General features: G+C 44.4%; 1 protein-coding gene across 5 annotated transcripts in view; it reads right to left on the minus strand.

The window, feature by feature from the left end:
• Window positions 1-22,871, minus strand: part of LOC137350555 (meiosis-specific coiled-coil domain-containing protein MEIOC-like) — a 131,320-nt gene that overhangs the window by 25,625 nt on the left and 82,824 nt on the right. For 2 of the 5 annotated variants that reach the window (XM_068015214.1, XM_068015217.1), the window contains 2 exons: window positions 21,658-21,759; window positions 3,579-5,403 (listed from right to left, as the gene is read on the minus strand). In XM_068015214.1, the coding sequence (XP_067871315.1) occupies window positions 3,579-5,403; window positions 21,658-21,759 (1,927 nt within the window). Of the gene's footprint in view, window positions 1-2,515; window positions 2,713-3,578; window positions 5,404-8,112; window positions 8,247-16,937; window positions 17,104-21,657; window positions 21,760-22,871 lie in introns of those variants that run through there. The other 3 variants (XR_010969455.1, XM_068015225.1, XM_068015220.1) reach the window with 3 other exon arrangements.

A 22,871-nucleotide genomic window follows, 5' to 3' on the forward strand; every position in this document is an offset into this window, starting at 1 on the left:
ACAGGATAAACTGTCACTTAAAAAGGCACAGGTTAATCAAGGATAGTCAGCATGGATTTGTTAAGGGAAGATCTTGTTTGACCAACTTGATCGAATTTTTTGAAGTAACAATGAAGATAGATGAGGGTAGTGCAGTTGATGTGGTCTACATGGATTTTAGCAAGGCTTTTGACAAGGTGCAACATGGCAGACTGGTTAAAAACATAAAATCCCATGGGAACCAGGAAAATGCAACAAGGTGGATACAAAATTGGCTCAGTGGCAGGAAAGAAAGGGTAATTGTTAACGGGTGTTTTTGTGACTGGAGGGCTGCTTCCAGTGACGTTCTGCAAGGCTCAGTACTGGGTCCTCTGCTTTTTGTGGTATAAACGATTTGGATGTAAATGTAGGGGCATGATCAAGATGTCTGCAGATGACACAAAGATTGTCTGTTCGGTAGATAGCGAGGAGGATAGCTGTAGGTTGCAGGAAGATATTGATAGTCTGATCAGATGGGCAGAAAAGTGACAAATGGAATTCAACCCGGAGAAGTGTGAGGTGATGCATTTGGGGAGGTCAAACAGTCAAAGGAATACACGATTAATGGGAAAATACTAAGAAGTGTAGAGGAAGTGAGGGACCTTGGAGTGAATATCCACAGATCCCTGAAGGCAGCAGGACAGGTCGATAAGGTGGTTAAGAAGACATATGGAATCTTTCCTTTATTAGCCGAGGTATAGAATATAAGAGCAGGGAGGTTTTGCTGGAACTGTATAATTCATTGGTTAGGCCACAACTTGGAGTACTGTGTGCAGTTCTGGTCAGCTCATTACAGAAAGGATGCAATTGCACTAGAGAGGGTACAGAGGAGATTTACAAGGATGTTGCCAGGTTTGAAAAAATGCAGCTATGAGGAAAGATTGGATACACTGGGGTTGTTCTCCTTGGAACAGAGAAGGCTGAGGGGACATCTGATTGAAATGTACAAAATTTTGAGTGGCCTGGATACAGTGGATATGAAGGGCCTAGTCACCTTAGCAGAGAGGTCAGTGACTAGGGGGCATAGATTTAAAGTGATTGGTAGAGAAATTAGAGGGGAGATGAGGAAAAACATTTTCACCCAGAGGGTGGTGGGGTTCTGGAATGAAAGAGTAGTTGAGGCAGAGAGCCTCAACTCATTCAAAAGGAGTCTAGATATGCACCTCAAGTGCCTTAATCTGCAGGCTATGGATCAAATGCTGGAAGGTGGGATTAGAATGGGTGGATCGTTTTTCGGACGGCACAGACACGATGGGCCAACTGGCCTCTTTCTGTGCCTTAAACCTTCCATGATTCTATAATGGAGTGAAAGCCCTTCTGATTAACAAAGACATCTGGCTGATCTGATTGCACTCATGTGGCATTCACCCACAAACCCGTGGAAAGCCTGTGAATGAAGCACCCTCTGGATGTGTCTCACCTTATCTGTGTCAAAGTGAATATAGTTGGAGACCTTGGCTATCAAGGCATTGGTGACCTGGGTAATGCAGTTGTGGGCTGCAGATTGTGAAATCATGCAAATGTCGCCAGAATACTGGAAGGAGCTGGACGCAAAGAAATTGAGGGCTGTGATGACATTTGACAGCCACAGCCAAAACTTGGCCACCTCCTTCTCTTGGCAGAGGTTTGCTTCAGAGACTACGGATGTCTCTGACTACCTGCCACAAGAGCCTGGGCCTTCTGAGGTACTACTGTTCAGACATTTGAAAGTTACTGCACAAAGCTGCTGTTCCCAAAGAAATCTGTAAATTCAGTCTGAAAGAACTACTACAGTCAGTGCTAACATTACACTGTGGCTAACCACAAGCAAAGGTCCATTTATACTGTTGCTATCAGATCACTTCTCGGTAACAATGACTTTCCACTGTGCACTCGCCTCCTCCAACCTGGCAAGATGTTGAAACAACGTGGAACTTGGGCACTGGCTAAGAATGTCAGAATGTAGGATTAAAGAAGCTCTTGACTGCCTTTTTAACTGTCTTTGTTGGTTTCCCAGCAGATACAAGGGGGTTCCCTGCTGACCTCGGAATTCTCCCAGGGAAAGTCAGAAGAGAGCAAGATGATGTCAGGATGCCGACCTGACGTCACTTTTAAGGGATTTAACTCACTGCACACACCAAAATCTGCCTCACCTTGGAAAGTTCCACCCAGAGTCTGCAAAGGGATAGAAACAGGTTATGTGAGTGGGCAAGAAGGTGGCATAAAGTGAGAAAATGTGAGGTTATTCACTTTGGAATAGAAAAACAGATTTTTAAAAAAACATTTAATAGTTTCGCACCAGTTCAGAGGAATTTGGGTATCCTTGTACACAAAACACAAACATTAACACACAGGTACAACAAGCAATTAGGAGGAAAAATGGTATTTTTACCTTTATTACATGGGGATTTGAGTACAGATAGGAAGTCTTGCTGCAACTGTACAGAGCTTTGGTGAAACTACACCTGGAGTACTGTGTACAGTTTTGGTCTCTGTACCCAAGGAAATATATACTTGCCTTAGATGGATTGCGACAAAGGTTTCACAAGATTGATTCCTGGGATGGGAAGATTGTCCTATGAGGAGAGATTGAGTAGAATCGTCCTATACTCTCTGGAGTTTAGAAGAGCGAGAGGTGATCTCATTGAAACATATAAGATTCTGAGAGGTCTTGACAGGGTAAATGCTGAGAAGCTGTTCCTCTTGCTGGAGAGTCTAGAATAGGGGGGGCGGGAGGACAGTCTTCAGATAAGGAGTCAACCATTTAGGACTGAGATGTGGAGAAATTTCTTCACTCAAAGATGTGAATTTTTAGAATACTCAAATTATTGAACATACTCAAGGCTAAGATCAATAGAATTTTGGATTCTAAGGGAATGAAGGGATATAGGGATCGGGCAAGAAAGTGGAGTTGAGGTCCAAGTTCAGCCATGATCTTATTGAATGGCGAAGCAGGCTCAAGGGGCCATATGCCCTACTTCAATCCTATTGCTTCTATTCTAGAAGGTCAAGCCTTGACAGGTTAATTAAATAGATTATCATCTAACAGGACAGCGAGGAAGTTTAAAACTATTAGAGGATATGAGTAAAAGTACTTGAAGTATCTAAAGGTAACTTTCACTGTAATGAAAAGGAACTACTGTCTGTTAATGTTACTATAGCTTTAATTAGCTCATTATTAATGAGAACCAACTCTAATGTACATGATCTCAGCTCTCAAAATGCTTGAAGCATTTCAAGTTTTAAGCATTTAAGTCAAAGCACTTTGAAAAATATTTACGTTAATGCAATACTTTCAATAATATTTTCCAGTTATTAGGCTAAATTACAGATATTCGTTTCAAGTTCTGCAAAACCAAACTATCACAATTAAATGGTATTTTGTTTTAAACTGCTGTATGCAGCTTGGCAAAGGAAAAGAAATATTCTTAAACTCTACCCTTACCCTTTTCCAGTATCCTCTATTTGAGTATCTTGCAATGCCTTTCCCAGAAATGATTTAGTGATTCATTCTGGCATGTGCAAAAACAAAAAATAAACAAATAACACAAATAGAAATGTAATTACTGTAAAGTCTTTACCTTTTTTCTCTCCTTTTCCAAAGCCCGCCACTGCTCATAACACTCCTCCAGTCGAATGTGAAGTTCATTAGCTGGGCCACTACGATTCTTCATAGGTCTATACTTGGAAAAAGGTGGTGGAAATCCAAAGTAGGGTGTGGTCATATCTCCGCCAAAAAGGTCATTCATAAAAGGATGCAGCTGATTAAAGTCATCATAATGAAAAAAGTCAATTAGTTCAGGGAATGGAAATGCTGAAGGAGGAAAAGGAAAACTGGTTGAAGAAAATCCATGTGGACCAAATTGGGAAAAGTTTTGATTTTGCTTAAAATCAGGCATCATAAATGGGAATGGGGGTACAAAAGAATGATTAATGAAATCAGACAAATTGCTACCATCCTGTTCTTGTTTTCTACAGTAACTATTATACTGTTGGTGATTTTGACCAAAAGGTCCAGACTGCAAAGGATGTGGATATCCATTTTTCCGTCCTCTTTTATCATCTCTGTTGTTAGCACCATTGTGTCCATGCTTGTTAGGAAATCTGAAGTATTTGGCTGACTCATCATTACAAACATTGCGATGTGCTGTCCAGTTGGTACCAAAGCCAGTGGACTGTTTTCGATACTGATCATCTCTGGTGCCAGAAGATTCAATCGGCAATGTTGTACTAGTCTTCTTTTGTTCTTGTAGCTGAACACCAGCATTGGATGATCCCCAATCGCTAATCGTATTGCTAGGAAACTCCGGGCATCCATTTTGCCTTAAGGATTCCAATGGAGCTGCCGGAGGATAATAGGTAGGTTGAAGGACACCAGAAATTGGTAACTGTGCTGGAGACCCACTACTTACAGCAGAAATAGTTGATGTTTGTGAGCTTGTTGAAATGATTATCCCACCTTTTCTATACACTGGACTAGGCTCACCAGAGGAACTCAACACGTTGCTATCAGACCACAACAGGCTGCTTTGGGAAGAATGAGGGCTATAGTCACTACTCTGTGGCATATTTGTCAAATTAGCATACTCAGATGACCTATGAAGGCCATCTAAACAACTGTGATGCAGCTTTTCACACTGATTCTCAAAACTGCCCCGTAAAATATCAGTATGGTTTTCCTGTTTTGGGAAGTCTAAAGCAGATGTTAGGTTCATGTCAGCAACAAAGCCATTCTGCTTGGAAAACTGCTGCCCATGGAAGTTCATTTGTGAAACAGAAGAGCTATTTTTAAGAGAAGTGGTATTGAAGTCTTCATATCCCTTTTCAAACGGTTGTTTTTCCTGCAACACCTTGCCCCACTGTTCACCAACATGTGAGCCGTAACTATTTTCAGAATTCCGGCTGCAATCTTTAATCCCAAACGTTGCAAATTTATTCTCTCTAAATCGGTCAGTTTTGTAGTGCTCCTTGCGTGTGTTTGCATTATTAATACTACAGTTATTACGGGAGTTAAGTGTAGTAAAATCAGAAACTCCCCTTTCTGCTTCCTCATAATTTCGTAAGCAGCAATCAAATTCCTTGGTCTGTAAGGAGAACCTTTCTTTATGAGGCATAGTATTGTTTCTCACAGATGATGAGACATCACTGGGTTGAGAATCACACTGATTGGTATCCTTATTAATCATAGACATCCATGGTTCTGCAAGATTAAAACCTTGAAAACCTTGATAAAGTTCATTAAATTTTCCCTTTTCAGCTAATGCCTGAGAGTTTTCTTCATAGTATTCAGAAATGCCTATACCATTTGAAATTCTATTGTGATCCATGTTATTTTTCAAAGCTGTTCCAGTGGCATCCCCATTTGCAGTGGACCAAATTGACTGAAACAACCTAGAGGATGAACCCCTGCGGAAAATACAACAATTACAACTGAAAAACATTACCTTTATGAAGCAACAGCATGGACTTTACAATCATTGTCAGTTTACTTAGTTGAAGCTTACAGCATGAAAATTGTACTTGAATTTACTTACACCTTCCAGCAATATAATAAAGTCAGGTTATTGCTGAGGAGGCATATACGAAAGAATGTTTCTCATGGTAGCAGCTGCTGAAAGAAAAGGATGATATAAATTCCAATAAAAACAGATTTAAAAAAAAACAAAACTAATTCTTTCATGGGATGTGAGCATCGCTGACTAGGGCAGCACTTGTTGCGCCCATCTCTAATTGCCCTGGAGAAGGTAGGGGTGAGTCACCTTTTCGATTCGCTACAGTCCATGTGCTGTAGGTACACCAATAGTGCTGTAAGGAAGGGAATTCCAGGTTTTTGACCCAGCGACAATGAAGCAACAGCAATATAGTTCCAAGTCATGTATGGCCTGCGACTTGGAGGGGAACTTGCAGGTAATGGTATTCCCATGTGTCTGCTGCCCTTGTCCTTCTAGGTGGTTGAGGTCACAGGTTTGGAAAGTGCTGTCAAAGGAGGCTTGATGAGTTGCTGCAGTGCATACTGTAGATGGTACACAATGCTGCCACTATGCGCCAGTGGTGGAGGGAGTAAATGTGAAGGTGGTGGATAGGGTGCCGATCAAGCAGGCTCCTTTGTCCAGGATGGTGTTGTTACGAGCAGGTCAGCAATATGTCTAGGGGTCTCTTGCTGTCTTCACCTAGTCTTATTGTAACAGGATTTAATTTTAAACAGTGTTTTGAGCTCCCCCTATGTGATTCCTTGTTCACAGGTTCCAATTACAAGGCAAAGAACTGATCATACACAGGCTTTCTTTGGTATAAAGCAGAAAGAAGAAATTTATTAAAACCTTAAACTTAAAACTCTAATAGGGAACACGCCTACGGATATACGACACACTCAGGCTAGCATGCACACACAATATAAACATGCAGATAGGAACAGAAAAGAGCAGAAGAAAAGATAAGTAGAACAGTTTGAGGTAATATCTCGTTACTGTTTCTTGAGCTCACTGTAGTCCTTGATTGAAGATATGGTCTTGCAATTCGTTGGGGCCCAGCAATAATCTTAAAACTTTGCTCACGTGGCAAACCCTTCTCTTTTTGAGTTTCATGTGTTTTCACAAGATTCAATTCCGTGGGAAGGGATGAAGGCAGGCAGACAGACAGGCAGGAGAGGAGATGTTCTCCATCCCAGGAGAAAGTCATTACTCCATGACCACATGGCTTTGTCTCCCTGGCAATTCCTTTGTTTGGGAGTTCAAAAATGTTGCAACAGCCAGTCATGTGACCAAAACTGGTCTGACTACTTCTGTGTATTGGAGGAACAGGGATTGGCTCCCATTGTTTCCACACTGTCTGGTACCATGCAAATGTCCCTCCAGTCAGAGATTGCAATTTTTAAAGTTTTAATGTTCATGTGGCGAAATAATGTGTACCTCAGTCTTGGCAGGTGGGGTTTGCCTGACAGTGTCAAGCTTCTTGAGTATTATTGGAGCTGCACTCATCATGGCAACTGGGAAGTCACAGAGTATATACAGCACAGAAACAGGTCCTTCGGTTTGTGCCTTGTAGATGATGAGTCACGTAAGTTACTCGCCACAGAATTCGCAGCCTCTGACCTGCTCCTGTAGCACCCTAATGGAACCTAAACTGATCATTAAGCAGGTTATTGCCGAGTAAGTACCGTTTGATTGCACTGTCAATGACACCTTCCATACGTTGTTGATGATTGAGAGTAGACTGATGAAGCGGTGATTGGATTGTCCTGATTTTTGCAGACAGGACATACCTGGGCAATTTTTCACATTGTTGGGTAGATGCCAGTGTTGTAGCTGTACTAGAACAGCTTGGCTAGGGGCAGTTAGTTCTGGGGCACATGTCTTCATTCAGCACTACAGTCAGGATGTTGTCAGGGTCCATAGCCTTCAGCCATTTCTTGATTTCATGTGGAGTGAATAAAATTGGTTGAAGACTGGCATCTATGATGTTGAGTACCTCAGGAGGAGGCAGAAACGTATCATCCACAGTGTACGTCTGACTGAAGATGGTTGCAAATGCTTCAGCCCGTCTTTTACAGTGGCACGCTAGGCTCCCCCTAATTGTTGTAAAAACCCATCTGGTTCACTAACATCCTTTAGGGAAGGAAATCTCTTTACCTGGTCTGGCCGACATGTGACTCCAGACCTACAGCAATGTGGTTGACTCTTAACCATGCTCTGAAATGGCCTAGCTCAGTTCAAGGACTATTAGGGATGGGCAATAAATGCTGGCCTAGTCAGCGACACACAAATCCCACAAAACGAATTTAAAAAAAGAGGTTTGGGATGTTTGAGAAGCCTTCTATTAGAATCACAGAAAGATTAAGGTGCAGAAAGAGGCCGCTTGCCCATTGTGTCTGTGCTGGCTGAAAAACTTCCACCTATTCTAATCCCACCTTGCAGCATTTGGTCCGTAGCCCTGCAGCTTACAGCACTTGAGGTGCATATCCAGACTCCTTTCGAATCAGTTGAGGGTCTCTACCTCAACTACCCTTTCAGGCAGTGAGTTCCAGATCACCACCACCCTCTGGGTGAAAAAGTTTTTCCTCATCTCCCCTCTAATTTTGCTACCAATCACTTTAAATCTATGCCCCTCATCACTGACCTCTCTGCTAAGGTGGATAGAACCTTCACCTCCACTCGATCCAGGCCTCCCAAAATTTTGAGCATTTTAATCAGATCTCCCCTCAGCCTTCTCTGTTCCGAGGAGAACAACCTCAGCCTTTCCAATCTTTCCTCATAGCTCTTACCTTCCGGTAGAGGACTGGAGCGGAGCTCTTCCAGCGCGCCGGAGATTTGGAAAAAAAAGGCAAACAGTGACATCAGAGGAGAGCTGCAAGGTGACTGTTTGGTGAGTAGCAGCTGTTAGAATATCTTAAAAAAATAGGGGGAAAGTTTTTTTTTGTTGGAAAAAAAATCTCTGGTGATAAGGTGCGTACTACTAAAGTGTTTTTTTTTAAAGGACTTTAGATTGAAGTGGGTAGAACAAGGCCCCTAGTATAATTAGTATTTTTTAATTAAGGGAGTAACTAATTAAACTAAGGGTAAGTCACGACAGGAGAGCTCAGCCCTGTGATATGCTCCTCCTGCGCTATGTGGGAAATCAGGAACGCATCCAGTGTCCCTGATGACCATGTGTGCAGGAAGTGTATCCATCTGCAGCTACTGGCTACCCGCATTATGGAGCTGGAGCTGCGGGTGGATTCACTGTGGAGTATCCGCGATGCTGAGGATGTCATGGATAGCACGTTTAGTGAGATGGGCACACCGCAGGTAATGGCTGCACAGGCAGAAAAGAGATGGATGACCACCAGACGGAGTAGTAGGCGCAGGCAGGTAGTGCAGGAGTCCCCTGTGGCCATCCCCCTCTCAAACAAATATACCGCTTTGGATACTGTTGGGGGGGGGGTGGTGGATGACTTCCCAGGGGAAAGCAACAACAGCCAAGTTTGCGGCACCACGGAGGGCTCTGCTGCACAGCAGGGGAGGAAAAGGGTTGGAAGAGCAATAGCGATAGGGGATTCTATCGTAAGGGGTGCAGATAGGCGTTTCTGTGGCCACAAATGAGACTCCAGGATGGTATATTGCCTCCCTGGTGCTAGGGTCAAGGAAGTCTCGGAGTGGCTGCAGGACATTCTGAAAGGGGAGGGTGAGCAGCCAGAGGTCGTGGTCCATATTGGTACTAACGACATAGGCAGGAAGAGAGATGAGGTCCTGCAAAGTGACTATAAGCAGTTAGGCAGAAGGTTAAAAAGCAGGACCTCTAGGGTTGTAATCTCAGGATTACTCCCTGTGCCATGTGCTAGTGAGGGTAGGAATAGGAGGATTAGGCAAATGAATGCATGGCTGAAGAGCTGGTGTAGGCGGGAGGGCTTCAGCTATTTGGATCATTGGGATCTCTTCTGGTGCAGAGGTGATCTGTACAAGAAGGACGGGTTGCATCTAAACTGGAGGTGGACCAATATCCTTGCGGCGAGGTTTGCTAGTACTACTCGGGAGGGTTTAAACTAGTATTGCAGGGGGGTGGGACCCAAAGTATTAGTGTCTCCGATGAGATAGTTGAGGCAAATGTAGAGGTTAAAGCAAGCAAGTCCAGTAGGCAGGCTGGGCAGGGGCAGGACAGGGAGCGTGGAAGGTCCGGTAGGCTAAACTGCATTTACTTTAATGCAAGAAGCCTTACAGGTAAGGCAGATGAACTCAGAGCATGGATCGGTACATGGGATTGTGATATTATAGCTAATATGGAAACGTGGTTGAGGGATGGGCAGGACTTGCAGCTCAATGTTCCGGGGTACCGATCCTTCCAGCGTGACAGAGGTGGAGGTAAGAGAGGAGGGGAGTTGCCCTATTGATTAGGGAGGACATCACAACAGTACTTAGAGAGGATATCCCGGGGGGAATGTCCAGCGAGGCCATATAGGTAGAACATAGAAATAAGAAAGGGGTGATCACTTTGATGGGATTATGCTAGAGGCCCCCCAACAGTCAGAGGGGAGTGGAGGAGCATATATGTAGGGAAATCACAATTAGGTGTAGGAATTATAGGGTTGTAATAGTAAGTGATTTTAACTTCCCTAATATTGACTGGGACTGCCTTAGTGCTAAGGAATCAGATGGGGAAGAATTTGTTAAGTGTGTCCAGGATAGTTTTCTGAAGCAGTATGTGGATGGCCCTACTAGAGAAGGGGCTACATCCAACCTCCTCTTAGGAAATGAGGATGGGCAGGTGGTTGATATGTCAGTGGGGGTGCGCTTTGGGACCAGTGACCATAACGCTATTAGCTTCAAGATAGTTATGGAAAAGGATAGGACTGGTCCACAGGTTGAGGTCCTAAATTGGGGGAAGGCTAATTTCGATGGCATCAGACAGGAACGCTCAAAAGTTGAATGGGAGAGGCTGTTTACAGGTAAAGGGATGTCTGGCAAGTGGGAGGCTTTTAAAAGTGAGATAGGAAGAGTTCAGGGCCGGCATGTTCCTGTTAGATGGAAGGGCAAGGCTGGCAAGTTTACGGAACCTTGGTCGATGAGGGATATTGAGGGTCTGGTCAGGACAATGAAGGCGGCATATGTCAGGTATAGGCAGCTGGGATCGAGCGAATCCCTAGAGCAGCATAGGGGATGTAGAACTACACTTAAGAAGGAAATTAGGAGGGCGAAAAGGGCCATGAGATTTCCCTGGCAGAGAAGATAGAATCTTTTAGGATTCTCCTTTATAAGTATATTAAGAGTAAAAGGGTAGCGAGGGAGAGAGTAGGTCCTCTTAAGGATCAGTGTGGCAATCTATGCGTGGAGCCAAGAAAAATGGGCAAGGTCTTAAATAAATATTTCTCGTCCGTATTTACCGTGGAGAAGGTCATGGAAGTTCAAGGGAGGGAACACCGATATCCTGGAGCATATCTACATTACAAAGGAGGAGGTGTTGGAGGTTTTGAAGTGCATCAAGGTGGATAAATTCCCAGGCCCTGACCAGGTGTATCCTAGGATGCTATGGGATGCAAGGGAGGAGATTGCTGGGGTTCTGGCAGAGATTTTTGTATCATCGTTAGCCACGAGTAAGGTACCGGAAGAGTGGAGGATTGCTAATGTTGTGCCTTTATTTAAGAAGGGCAGCAGGGATAAGCCAGGGAACTACAGGCCAGTGAGCCTTACATCAGTGGTGGGAAAGTTATTGGAAGGGATTCTGAGAGACAGGATTTATATGCATTTGGAAAGGCATGGTCTGATTAGGGATAGTCAGCATGGCTTTGTGCGTGGGAAATCATGTCTCACGAATTTGATTGAGTTTTTCGAGGATGTCACCAAGAGGATTGACGAGGGCAGGGCGATGGACGTTGTCTACATGGACTTTAGCAAGGCCTCTGATGAGGTCCCGCATGGTAGGCTGGTCCAGAACGTTCGAACACATGGGATCCAGGGTGAGCTAGCAAATTGGATACAAAATTGGCTTGGTGATAGGAGGCAGAGGGTGGTAGTGGAGGGTTGTTTTTCAGATTGGAGGCCGGTGACCAGTGGTGTGCCGCAAGGATCGGTGCTGGGCCCTCTCTTGTTTGTCATATATGTTAATGACTTGGATATGAATATAAGGGGCATGATTAGTAAGTTTGCAGATGACACCAAAATTGGTGGTATAGTGGACAGTGAAGAAGGTTGTCTAATGTTACAACAGGATATCGATCAACTGGGAAAGTGGGCGAGGGAGCAGCAAATGGAATTTAACGCAGACAAGTGTGAAGTGATGCATTTTGGGAAGTTAAACCAGGGCTGGACATATACAGTGAATGGCAGGGCCCTGGGGCGTGTTGTTGAGCAGAGAGACATTGGGGTGGAAGTACATAGTTCCCTGAAAGTGGCAACACAGGTAGACAGGGTGATGAAGAAGGCCTATGGCATGCTTGCCTTCATCGGCCGAGGCATTGAGTACAAGAGTTGGGACGTCATGTTACAGTTGTACATTACGTTGGTTAGGCCGCATTTGGAGTACTGTGTGCAGTTCTGGTCGCCGCACTACAGGAAAGATGTGATTAAGCTAGAGAGGGTGCAGAAAAGATTCACAAGGATGTTGCCTGGTTTGGAGGGCTTGAGTTATAAAGACAGATTGGATAGGCTGGGTCTGTCTTCCCTAGAGCGAAGGAAGCTGACAGGGGACATGTTAGAGGTATATAAAATTATGAGAGGCATAGATAGGGTAGATAGCCAGAGTCTGTTTCCCATGGTAGGGGTGACTAAAACTAGAGGGCATAGATTTAAGGTGAGAGGGAGGAGGTTTAAAGGGGATCAAAGGGGTACATTTTTCACACAAAGAATAGTAGGTATCTGGAATGAGCTGCCTGAGGTGGTGGTGGAGGCAGGAACAGTAGCAACATTTAAGAGGCATCTGGATAGCTCCTTGAATGAGCAAGGCATAGAGGGATTATGGAATTAATGCAGGCAGGTGGGATTAGTATAGATAAGCATTATGGTCGGCATGGACACAGTGGGCTGAAGGGCCTGTTTCTATGCTGTAAGACTCTATAGCTGCATTTTTCCAGCCCTGGCAACGTCGTCGTAAATCTCTCAGCAGGTCTAGCAGCATCTGTGGAAAGAGAAGCAGAGTTAACGTTTCAGGTCAGTGACCCTTCATCGCAGTTCCGATGAAGGGTCACTGACCCGAAACGTTAACTCTGCTTCTCTTTCCACAGATGCTGCCAGACCTGCTGAATGAGTCCAGCATTTCTTGTTTTTATTATATATTTCCAGCATCCGCAGTATTTTGCTTTTATTATTATGTCCTCCTAAATCCCCTCTGTACCCTCTCTAGTGTAATTACATCTTTGCTGTTAGTTGTTTAATTGTCCACCACCATTCATGACTGGATGTGACAGGACTGCAGTTTTGATCCGATCCTTTAATCTGATCACTTTGCTCCGTGTATCACATGCTGCTTACACTGTTGGCATATAGTCCTGTGCTGTAGCTTCACCAGGTTAGCACCTCATTTTTAGATATGGCTGGTGCTGTTCCTGGCATGCTCTCCTGCACTCCTCCTTGAACCAGGGTTGATCCCCTGGCTTTATGGTAATTGTAGAGTGAGAGATATGTCGGCTTAGAACATAGAACAGTACAGCACAGGCCCTTCGGCCCACGATGTTGTGCCGAACCTTTAACCTACTCTAAGATCAAACTACCTACATACCCTTCATTCTACTGTCATCCATGTACCTATCCAAGAGTCGCTTAAATGTCCCTAATGTATCTGCTTCTACTACCACCGCTGGCAGTGCATTCCACGCACCCACCACTCTCTGTGTAAAGAACCTACCTCTGACATCTCCCCTAAACCTTCCTCCAATCACCTTAAAATTATGCCCCCTGGTGATAGCCCTTTCCGCCCTGGGAAAAAGTCTCTGGCTATCCACTCTATCTATGCCTCTCATCATCTTGTACACCTCTATCAAGTCACCTCTCATCCTTCTTCGCTCCAATGAGAAAAGCCCTAGCTCCCTCAACCTTTCTTCATAAGACATGCCCTCCAGTCCAGGCAGCATCCTGGTAAATCTCCTCTGCACCCTCTCTAAAGCTTCCACATCCTTCCTATAATGAGGCGACCAGAACTGGACACAATATTCCAAGTGTGGTCGAACCAGGGCTTTATAGAGCTGCAGCATAACCTCGCGGCTCTTAAACTCAATCCCCCTGTTAATGAAAGCCAACACCCCATACGCCTTCTTAACAACCCTATCAACTTGGGTGGCAACTTTGAGGGATCTATGGACGTGGACCCCAAGATCCCTCTGTTCCTCCACACTGCCAAGAATCCTGTCTTGAAGCCTGTATTCTGCATTCAAATTCGACCTTACAAAATGAATCACTTCACACTTTTCCAGGTTGAACTCCATCTGCCACTTCTCAGCCCAGCTCTGCATCCTGGCAATGTCCCGTTGCAACCTACAACAGCCCTCCACACTATCCACAACTCCAGCAACCTTTGTGTCATTGGCAAACTTACTAACCCAGCCTTCCACTTCCTCATCCAAGTCATTTATAAAAATCACAAAGAGCAGAGGTCCCAGAACAGATCCTTGTGGAACACCACTGGTCACCGAGCTCCATGCTGACTACTTTCCATCTACTACCACCCTCTGACTTCTATGGGCCAGCCAATTTTGTATCCAGACAGCCAACTTTCCCTGTATCCCATGCCTCCTTACTTTCTGAATGAGCCAACCATGGGGAACCTTATCAAACGCCTTGCTAAAATCCATATACACTTCATCCACTGCTCTTCCTTCATCAATGTGTTTTGTCACATCCTCAAAGAATTCAATAAGGTTTGTGAGGCATGACCTGTCCCTCACAAAGCCATGCTGACTATCTCTAATCAAACTATGCTTTTCCAAATGATCATAAATCCTCTCTCTCAGAATCCTCTCCAATAATTTGCCCACCACCGACATAAGACTAACTGGTCTGTAATTCCCAGGGTTATCCCTGTTCCCTTTCTTGAACAAGGGAATAACATTTGCCACCCTCCAATCATCTGGTACTACTCCAGTGGACAGTGAGGACGCAACGATCATCGCCAAAGGCGCGGCAATCTCTCCCCTCGCTTCCCTTAATAACCTTGGGTATATCCCGTCTGGCCCCGGGGACTTATCTATCCTCATGTCTTTCAAAATTTCCAGCACATCCTCCTTCTTAACCTCAACATGTTCGAGCATATCAGCCTGTTTCACGCTGTCCTCACAAACGACCAGGTCCCTCTCACTAGTGAATACTGAAGCAAAGTATTCATTAAGGACCTCCCCTACCTCCTCCGACTCCAGGCACAAGTTCCCTCCACTATCCCTGATCGGCCCTACCCTCACTCTGGCCATCCTCTTGTTCCTCACATAAGTGTAGAACGCCTTGGGATTTTCCTTAATCCTACCCGCCAAGACTTTTTCATGCCCCCTTCTAGTTCTCCCAAGTCCATTCTTCAGTTCCTTCCTGGCTACCTTGTAACCCTCGAGAGCCCTGTCTGATCCTTGCTTCCTCAACCTTCAGTAAGCTTCCTTCTTCCTCTTGACTAGCTGTTCCACATCTCGTCATCCAAGGTTCCTTCACCCTACCATCCCTTCCTTGCCTCATCAGGACAAACCTATCCAGCAGTCGCAGCAAGTGCTCCCAAAACAACCTCCACATTTCTGTCATGCATTTCCCTGAGAACATCTGTTCCCTATTTAAGTTCCCCAGTTCCTGCCTAATAGCATTGTAATCCCCCTCCCCCAATTAAATATTTTCCTATCCCGTCTGCTCCTATCCCCCTCCATGACTATAGTAAAGGTCAGGGAGTTGTGATCACTATCACCGAAATGCTCTCCCACCGATAGATCTGCCACCTGGCCTGGTTCGTTGCCAAGCACCAAATCCAACATAGCCTCCCCTCTAGTCGGCCTATCTACATATTGAGTCACCCATGACAACACCTGACAAAATCTGCTCCATCCAAACTATTTGCACTAAGGAGGTTCCAATCAATATTAGGGAAGTTGAAGTCACCCATGAGAACAACCCGGTTACTTCTGCACCTTTCCAAAATCTGCCTCCCAATCTGTTCCTCCGTGTCTCTGTTGCTATTGGGGGGTCTATAGAAAACTCCCATAAAGTGACTGCTCCTTTCCTGTTTCTGACTTCCACCCATACTGACTCAGTAGACAAACCCTCCTCGACGACCTCCCTTTCTGCAGCTGTGATACTATCCCTGATTAGCAATGCCACTCCCCCACCTCTTTTACCTCCCTCCCTATTCCCTTTGAAACATCTAAACCCCGAAACATCCAACATCCATTCCTGCCTCTGTGATATCCAAGTCTCCGTAATGGCCACAACATCGTAGCTCCAAGTACTGATCCATGCTGTAAGTTCATCACCCTTATTCGTGCGTTAAAATAGACACACTTCAACCCATCATACTGGCTGCAACTTTGCCCTGTCAACTGTCTAACCTTCCTCACAGACTCTCTGCACTCGGTATCTGCCTGTTCAACAGCTACCCCATCCACTGATCCGTAGCTCCGGTTCCCATCCCCCTGCCAAACTAGTTTAAACCCTCCCGAAGAGCTCTAGCAAACCTCCCACCCAGGATATTGGTGCCCCTCCAGTTCAGATGCAACCCGTCCTTCCCCAGAAGGTATCCCAATGATCCACATATCTGAAGCCCTCCCTCCTACACCAGCTCAGTCGCCACGTGTTCAGCTGCACTCGCTCTCTGTTTCTAGCCTCACTAGCACGTGGCACCGGTATCAATCCTGAGATTACTACTCTGCTCGTCCTGCCTTTTAGCCTCCAACCTAACTCCCTATATTCACTCTTCAGATCCTCATCCTTTTTCCTAGCTATGTCATTCGTACCGATGTGTACCACGACTTCTGGCTGCTCCCCCTCCCCCTTCAGAATCCTGTAGACTCGATCTGAGACATCCCTGACCCTGGCACCCGGGAGGCAACATACCATCCGGGAGTCTCATTCGCGACCACAGAATCTCCTGTCTGTTCCTCTAACCATTGAAGCTCCTATCACTATCGCTCTCCTATTCTCCCCCCTTCCCTTCTGAGCCACAGAGCCAGGCTCAGTGCCAGAGACCTGGCAGCTGTGGCTTTCCCCTGGTAGGTCCCCCCCCCCAACCGTATCCAAAACGGTATACTTATTATTGAAGGGAACGGTCATAGGGGATCCCTGCACTGTGCGCCTATTCCCTTTCCCTCCCCTGGCTTGTGGTTGAATACAATGCTGCTGCTGCTGATTGTCCACAACACCTTGTGGATGCCCAGTTTTGAGCTGCAAGATCTGTTTTGAATAAACCCCATTTAGCTATGGTAGTTCCAAACAATACAAGGACTGTGTGATGGTCACTCCTCGCAATGATCTTGCGCAGTAAAAACATGTCATATTCCTAACTTTTAGGATACGCACCTTATTCAATGTGGACTCTTTGAAATTAACTTTTCCTTTTAAAAAGTGGATAATGTGTTGCAAAGATGGCTGCCGAAGGTCAGATGACCTGGCCTGTGTATTCAAAAACTGCCTCACAAGGACAAAAGGACGCATTCCAGACTAAGAGGTGTTATCTACACCCATCCTGAAACCAAAAAGGGGCATTCCTGAATTAAGTGGGTTCTTCTGAGTCAAGGAAAGTGTGAAGTAGCTACATTGTAACAGAATGGCAACCACCTAGACATCAATAGTTAACCATGGATGCCACATCCTGGTCCACACAGTGGTCCAGGAGAGAAGACCACGTGTCAACTGACAATCATGCTAATGTGATGGATTTTGACCTTAAAAGACATCCCTCTGGAGAGAAAGAGGTGGCAGAGCGGTAATGTCGCTGGACTAGTAATCCAGAGGCCCAGGTTAATGCCCTGGGTACATGGGCTCAAATCCCACCATTGCAGCTGGTGGAATTTAAATTCAATTAATTGATAAAAATCTGGAATTGAAAGCTACTTAAGGTAATGGTGCACTGAAACTATCATCGATCATCATAAAAACCCATATGGTTCGCTCATGTCCTTTAAAGGAAGGAAATATGCCCCCTTATCTGATCTGGCCTACATGCGAGTCCAGACCTACAGAAACGTGGTTGACTCTTAACTGCCCTCTGAAATGGCCCAGCAAGCTACACCCCATGAAATTTTTTTTTAAATCACAGCAACATCACAGAAAGCAGTCCAGCCAGTAGCTGTGGAAAGAAGTCCAGACAGGCAACGAAGGAGCCCTGCTGCTAATTCTAAACTTCAACTTGCTGCAGCAGAGAACTTAAAGTAACCAACAACTGGAGTCTGAAGTCTTAACCACCAAGATTTACAACACCTCAACAAGTTCAAGACTACAAACACGCAGGACTGCACCTTTAAAAGAGACTGTCCTTCCAGATTTACCATAAACCATGAACACCTACCTCACTTTAAACCACTTATCCTTTTTCTCTCTATCTATTCTTGTGTGTGTGTGTGTGTGTGTGTGTGTGTGTGTGTATGAATGTGCGTGGATGAGGGTGCAATCATTTCAGGAATTGTGTAAAAATACATTATGTTACGACCAGGTGCGGAAAGGATCTCAGGCTCCCTTTCGCCCCTTCTCTGGTTTGACCGCAACAAGGTTTATCTTTTTTTTAAACATAGTGATTTAACTTACCACCCTCAGTGAGCACTTGCTCCTGTTCCTCTGATATAAATTTGCAAATGAACCAGACAGGTTTTCTTGAGTTGAAACAAGAAAGATGTAAGTTTATTAACCTTATCACACTAATCTGGTTAAAATTACTAAAATACGCAACACATCCATGCTCACATTCACACATAGGCACACACACACAAATAGATTACAGAAGGAAAAAGAGTTGGGAGATTGTCGTAGAGTCCTTAATAGAATTTAAATACTGAATCTCAGCCCCAGAGTCTTTAGTTGAAATTGTAGTCCTGAAGTCCTCACTGGGCCACACACGGTTCAGGCTTCTCAGCTTCTGGAACGCAGAAGAGGGGCTTTATCCTTGTCCCCTGGTTGCTGACTGTAAGGATCTGTTAGACTTGTCTTCCACTAGCTGCAGCCTGAGGCTTCTCAGGGTCCCTACTGGAGAGGGAGAGGCCAGACAGATGTTCCCTTTCTGGATCTCAGTTACTGTCTGACTTCTCAGTCACCATTATAAATCTCCAGAGTGGCCCAAGCAGTCATGTGATGTGACCACCTCTGTGTTTGAATAAGCAACTTCTGGAATGATCTTGGAAATTCAAGGGCTCTCCCCCTAGCTCAGACAAGCTTGATAGAGGGTGCTTGGCTCTTTCAAAGATAATGGGTGCTGATGGCTTTTGATGACCCCCATTGATAAGGATATCCCAGTTAAGTAAATCAGAGAGCACCCCCATTGCTCTGGCTAGGCTGAGTAATTACATCTGTCTCCAGCCTGCTCCTTTGGGTTTTTTTCATATGCAAATTGTGCGTGGCCATTTTGGCTGCTAGTTGTTCTGTTTTAAAAGTTATTTGTAACAATGTCGAGTAAATGTCTCAGGCAAAGTTCCATATGATGAAACTTTTGAAGCAATTGTTATCTTTTGTTTAACCTACGAGAAAACCTTTCACTTGTCTGTTTATTTGACCCTAAAAACACGCAGGGGCTAACTCATCACTTTAAATAAAACACGATTGCAGTCAGTTGGGAATTGAACAGTGGGAACCACCCGCACCCCTTACTACCTGTCCATAACACAATACTGTCATGGACAGTTGCATCTGCGACAGGTAAAGTGGTGAGGGAGAAGTCAAGTAGGTTATTCCCTCTTGTTGGTTCTCTCACCCCTGCCACAGGCTCAGCCTGGCAGATAGGTCCTCAGGACTCAGCCTGCTTGGTCAGAAGTGGTGCTACTGAGCCACTGGGGCATTAAAATCCCCCACCCAGATTCTAAGCCCTTGCTATCCTTAATGCTTCTTCCAAGTGGTGTTCAATATGGAGCAGTAAGATTCTTTCGCTGAGGGACAGCAGTAAGTGTTAATCAGCAGGAGGTTTCCTTACCTCTGTTTGACCTGATACCGTGAGACTTCATGGGGTCCAGAGTCAATGTTGAGGATTCTCAGAACACTGTGGTGATGGAGGAGTCTGGGACATTGGACTTAAGTTATGATTCGGTGAGTATGATTATGTCAGGCTGTTTCTTCACCAGTCCATGGGACAGCACTCTCAATTTTGGCACACGTCCCCATATTTTAATAGGGAGGATATTGCAGGGTTGGACTAGGCAAGTCATCTCCAGTGCCAAGGTCAATGCCTGGTGGTCTGTCCAGTTTTATTCTTTTTCAACTTTTCTGTAGCGGTTTGACATAACTGAGTGGCTTGCTAGGCCATTTCAGAATGGAATTAACAGTCAACCATATTGCTATGGGTCTGGACTCACATGCAGGCCAGACTGGGTGAGGCAGCAGATTTCCTTCCCTAAAGGGCATTTTTATGACAATTCAGTAGTTTCAATGACAGCATTACTGAGACAAGCTTTTTATTCCAGTTTATTTTTAAATTAATGATGTTATGATCGACTGCTTGAGACAAAGCCCCCAAATCAAAATATATGGTTCTGATTGTCGTGGGAGAAACGCACTGTTGATTCAATTCCGCCCCTCCACAGATCACCTAACATATCACTTTAAACTTTCGAAATTAAAGAAAACCACAATCAAATTGACCATCTATTAATCTCCGAATGAGGTGAACCAAACCAGGTGTCTTTAAATCAACAAATTAACTGTTTAATTAGAAAAATGAAATTCTTAAACACTACTAAGATATAAATAACATTTAAAATAGAAAAATTAGTGTCTTTGCAGATTTACGCTCCTGCCGAAGTGAAATCTTCCAATGTGGAACAGTCCAAGGTTGCTCGAAGTCCTCACAGCAGCCCGATGGGGGAAAAGAAAATGGCCAACATCTGAAAAGCAGCTCATCTTTTCTCCAGTGATGACCTCAGCCGATCAACAACTCGCAAACACTTCAATGAATCAATTTAGTTTTAGAATTTTGAGAGGTGAAAAAGTGATCAGTCTAAAATTCACCTTCCTTCACCTTCCTTCAGTTTAAACTATCAGAGAACTCTGTTAGGTTCATGCTGGTCCAGCAGTCTGTCTGTGTCTGTGAGTTAGAACAGTCTGTTTCTACTATAAGCCAGTTCAAAATTAAATTGTAACATTGTACCTCTTGAAAGTCAGTCCCTGGCTGTATCCAAGGGCAACCTGAATGCACATTTGAAGCTGGCTGGTACTTTCATTCTGAGTGGCTATATCCTGGGGCAACCAAGATGCACTTTCCTTGCTCACTGTCCTTGGAGCTTGTTGCCTTAAAGCAGTACTGATCCTTATAGCCTCAAAGGCACCCCGCATACTTCCCGGGAAAAAAAAAACAGGATCATAATGAATTGAATCTAAAATCCAACAGCTGCTGTGGTGGGACTTGAACTAGTATCTACATAGCATTAGCCCGGGCCTCTGGATTACTAGTCCAGTTTGCCACTGTTCCCCTAATATAGTATAACACAGAATTTTTTTTTTTTTTTAAAGTGATTCCGACTGCTATGAAAATCACTTTACAATATCAATAGGGAAGGTTCTACAGCAACGTAGCTTGAACCACCATTGCAGAACAGTTTTAAGAACAGGTCATTAAGGATACAAATTGTTTTTTGTTCATTCATGGGATGTGAGCATGGTTAGCAAAGTCAGCATTTATTGCCCACCCCTAACTGCTCTCAAGAAGGTGGTGAGCCACCTTCTTGAACCGCTGCAGGCTATATGGTATAAGTATATGCACAGTGCTGCTAGGAGAGGGAGTTCCAGGATTTGACCCAGTGACTATGAACATTATACCAATGCAAGAAAGTTTTGGTGCACATCAACACAGTAGTGGCCGCATGACTTAGCAGTCTACTGAGCACACTAAAACCATGTTCCTAAGACCCAGACTAGGAGGCTATCCTAATGGTTTGAGGTCACACCAAATGCAGTGCAACTCCAGCCTACAAATACTAAATGTGAAGTGCCGTTTTCAAATTCAAAACACAAACTTCAAAACTTATAAACAAAGCAGCAATAAAATGCAGCAGATGCAGCCCAAATTTCACGTGCATCTGTAAATCAGTGAAATTGGACTTACCAATCGGAAAAGGAATCTGGTTTATCAGGCTCATCCAGTATGCTGGAGACCAGTCCAAATAAGTCAGGTGTATTTCCAGAATCCGATAAACTAAACTGGGCCCTGAAGTAAGAACATTTATTTTATACATTTGAAAAGAAACACTACTGGAATATTAGGACTTCAGTTTATTTTTGGAAAGATAGCCAGATATGTTTGCAACATAGAAATGTACAGGATCGGAAATGACTGGTAGTCCATCTCTCTGGTGCTCAATTCAAAAAAGACACTCTCAAACTACTGAATATTTTCCTCTCTCAAATAAAGTCGAGAAATGTCTTGAAATTGTTGAGATTACATGGCATCACGGTCTCCCTGGGCAGATTGTTTCATACCTGTTTGTGAAGTAATTAAATCTAAACTGTTCATCTTCGGTGCTCAAGTACGTGCCCACAGTTGAGTTTGTCAGTACATCAAATTATTTCCCAGAGTTCAATAGCTATCACAGAATTGGAACAGCGCAGAAGGCGGCCATTCAGCCCATCATGTCTGCACCAGCTCTCCACAAGAGCAATTCACTTAGTGCCATTCCCCCGCCTTCTCCCCGTAACCCTGCATATTCTTCCTTTTCATCTAACAGTCTAATTCCCTTTTGAATGCTTCAATTAAACCTGCCTCCACCACACTCTCAGGCAGCGCATTCCAGACCTTAACCATTTGCTGCATGAAAAAGTTTTTCCTCATGTCGCTTTTGCTTCTCTTACTCATTACTTTAAATCTGTGGTATCTCGTTCTTGATCCTTTCACGGGAGGAAACAGTTTCTCTCTGTCTATTAAATCACCTCAGCCTTCTCTTCTCCAAGGAAAACAGTTCCAACTCCTCCAATCTATCTTCATAACTTAAGTTCCTCATCCCTGGAACCATTCTTGTTAATCTATTTTACACTCTCTCCAATGCCCTCATATCTTTCTTAAACTGCGGCGCCCAGAACTGGACACAATACTCCAGCTGAGGCCGAACTACTGTCTTATACAAGGTCAAGATAACTTCCTTGCTTTTGTACTCTATGCCCCTATTAATAAAGCCCAGGATACAATATGCTTTATTAACTGCTCTCTCAACCTGTTCTGCCACCTCCAATGAATTATGCACATATACCTTCTGCTCCTGCACCCCATTTAGAACTGTACCCTTTATTTTATATCATCTCTCCTTGTTCATCCTACCAAAATGA

Source organism: Heterodontus francisci, chromosome 2 (assembly GCF_036365525.1).
Source record: "Heterodontus francisci isolate sHetFra1 chromosome 2, sHetFra1.hap1, whole genome shotgun sequence".
In the NCBI taxonomy this organism is placed as follows: Eukaryota; Metazoa; Chordata; class Chondrichthyes; order Heterodontiformes; family Heterodontidae; genus Heterodontus; species Heterodontus francisci.